The sequence below is a fragment of the Eurypyga helias genome, unplaced genomic scaffold (assembly GCF_000690775.1).
Source record: "Eurypyga helias isolate BGI_N326 unplaced genomic scaffold, ASM69077v1 scaffold12919, whole genome shotgun sequence".
Lineage (NCBI taxonomy): Eukaryota > Metazoa > Chordata > Aves > Eurypygiformes > Eurypygidae > Eurypyga > Eurypyga helias.
The window spans coordinates 6,689-9,177 of record NW_010270179.1 but is presented as its reverse complement, the minus strand read 5'-3'; the positions used below and the strand labels follow the sequence as shown (position 1 = coordinate 9,177).

Genomic DNA, 2,489 nt, shown 5'->3' with positions numbered 1-2,489 from the left:
CGGCTGCTTCCCGGGGAGTGGGGGCCAGCGCGGCGCCCCTTGTAGCTGCTGCCCGGGCCATCAAAGACGGAGGGATCGTCGCCCTGCATGGCTTCATCCTCGAAGTCGTAGCTCTCCTCCTCCTGGCTGCTGCTGCTGCCCCCTCCCTGCCTGTAGGTCCGCTCGTGCCGGCTGACGCGGGAGATCCGGGACCGCCAGTGGTGCCCCCCGATGCTCTCGCTGCTGCTACTGCTGCTGCTGTCACCACGCCCTCTGCCAGCCCCAGCATCCCCACGGCCAGCATCGTGGCCATGTTCGCCTGCACCAGCTGCATAAGTAGGACCTTCGCCCCCCTCCTCTTCCCCGTTGTCATCGAAGGTGTCATCCCCACTGTCATCCTCCTCATCCAAGAGCCCGCCAGTGTGGGAGGGAGGCCCATTGACTCTGGGGCCGTGGTGCTCTCTGTTGTCACCATCATCAGCATCACGTGCATCCTCCTCCTGTGGAGAGGACAAATGGAGATAAATGCAAAGGCTTGCAGGTCACAGGTGCTATCCGCACTGCTCGCCACGCAGGCCAAGCGCTACACTGGCCAACACCAGATTTTGGCTAAGTGAGCTTTCCCAGAAGAGCAAAACACGCCTCTCCACTCACTCACCAGAAAAGCAAGGCTATTCCCATCCTGGGCACTTGGATCCTCGTGGTCCACCCGGTTCAGGTGCTGAGCCTCCCCAACTCTGCCTCCCTTGTCTTGGCCACCATCCTTGCTCAGCTCCTCGCCCACGGCGTTCCCACCCGCCGGGTCCCTGGCAAGGGCATTGTCCCCCCTCTCTGCATTGGCAGGAGGATGTCTGCCATCTCCACCACCCAGGAGGTTGCCCAGATTGTTGATGTAATCTTCACTTGCTGTGTCCTAGGGGCAAAACATGACACAGGGCTTCGGTTTGTTAAACACCACCGCATGTTTACTGCTACTGCTGCGGGATGATGTATCGCTCCTCAACCATGCACGTGCTCAAGCCTTTTTCATTGCTCACACTTCAGCCCTTCAGTTGTTTCTGCCAATGCAAAAGTAGCCACCAACAAAAGGGCAATGCAGAAAAGCCCGAAGTGTGTTCGTTCAGAGCTCAGCAGCTCCTTTTTCAGGACCAACACAGCAGAAAGCACACAGTGAATTGGGAACGTGCAGAGGGAGGCAGGGTGAAATAAGGTGGAAACAACCCAGCCTGAAAAGACCAAGCAGATGAACAAAGCTCAAAGACCTGCAGAAGCAGCAGCTCTTCCCCCCAGGTGCCTGCCCAGGGCTGGCTCCCCATCCAAGACTTGCTCTGCGGGCGGCTGACACCTATGGGACTGGGGCATACGCCCCCCCCCCCCCGCTTACCTCCTGCTGGGTGCTGCGGCGGGGGCGGGAGGGCTCAGGGCCAGGCACCTAAACAGGAGACATTTAATCAGTGATGGGTGGGCCTTGACTGGGTGAAGCTGCTGGGGTTTGGGGTTTGAGTACCTGCCCAGTGGGTACTTACGGGATAAGCACAGGCTACAGCCCAGAGGAGCAGCACCAGGAACGCAGCCCTCATGTCGGTTGTGGTCCCTGTGGCTGCAACAGGGAGCAAAGCATTTGCACGTGCCCCTGGATGTAACCTAGCCCCACAAAGCCCTTCCAACTGGTACAGCCTTGCTGTTCCGGCACGTGGTGATCAGCCTGGCATGTCATCAAACAAGCCAAGGATTTGTCCTTGTGCCACCTCTTGGCAACTCCTCTGCAGGAACTTCCCTTTCGTTTGGGTTTTGAAATACCTGACTGTGTTCTTGCATATTTATTTTATCTAAGCATCAATAGAGCGGGAAAGCTCCTGTGAATTCCCTGTTCCCACGGTAATGTCACCCACTGCCCAGCCGATCTGGGTGGCTGTGGCAAGGGCCAGCACTGAAGATGAGCTGTGTGTGAGACATGGGATGCAGTGCTGTGCCTCCCACCCGGCATGGTCCCACAGCCCCGTAAAACCTCCTGCTGCTCTGAAGCCACCCAGTAAGGCAGCCCCGCAGAGAGCTGCATCCCCAGTGCCCACTGAGTCGGTCTGGCATCCCAGTGGTGCTGCTGCCTGCGCAGGCAGGTAAAGCACCGGGGGGCTTTCCCTCAGTTCTGCTCTCATTTTCCAAGTCCCTTAAGCAGGACAGCAGCACATCCCCACAGGGCACACTAACCGCACTGCACATCTCCCTGTACCCGAAACATGCTGGAGCAAAGAGCTATGCCCTCGATTCCTTCCCTTACAAAGCAACACCTACATCCCAGCTCACAAGTCTCTCCTGCTTTCTACCCAAACTCACAAGGAAATCTACAACCCCTGTCCTCAAACACCACTTTTACTCCAGGCAATACCAAAGCAACCAAAACCTTTACCTTGAGGTGTGGCACAAGCCGGTGTCTCCTCCGGTGCTGGGATGGGGTGAGCTGGCAGCCTGTGTTGGGATGCCCTGGGCTGTGTGCCCCAGCGTGGCCGTGC

At 58.1% G+C, this 2,489-nt stretch overlaps 1 protein-coding gene across 1 annotated transcript in view; it reads right to left on the bottom strand.

Moving 5' to 3' along the window:
- Positions 1-1,559, bottom strand: part of LOC104514619 (dentin matrix acidic phosphoprotein 1-like) — a 2,351-nt gene extending 792 nt beyond the window's left edge. The window contains 5 exon segments of the mRNA XM_010158355.1: positions 30-171; positions 250-479; positions 638-892; positions 1,364-1,411; positions 1,506-1,559. Coding sequence (XP_010156657.1) covers positions 30-171; positions 250-479; positions 638-892; positions 1,364-1,411; positions 1,506-1,559 — 729 coding nt within the window.
- Positions 1,560-2,489: the final 930 nt, after the last annotated feature.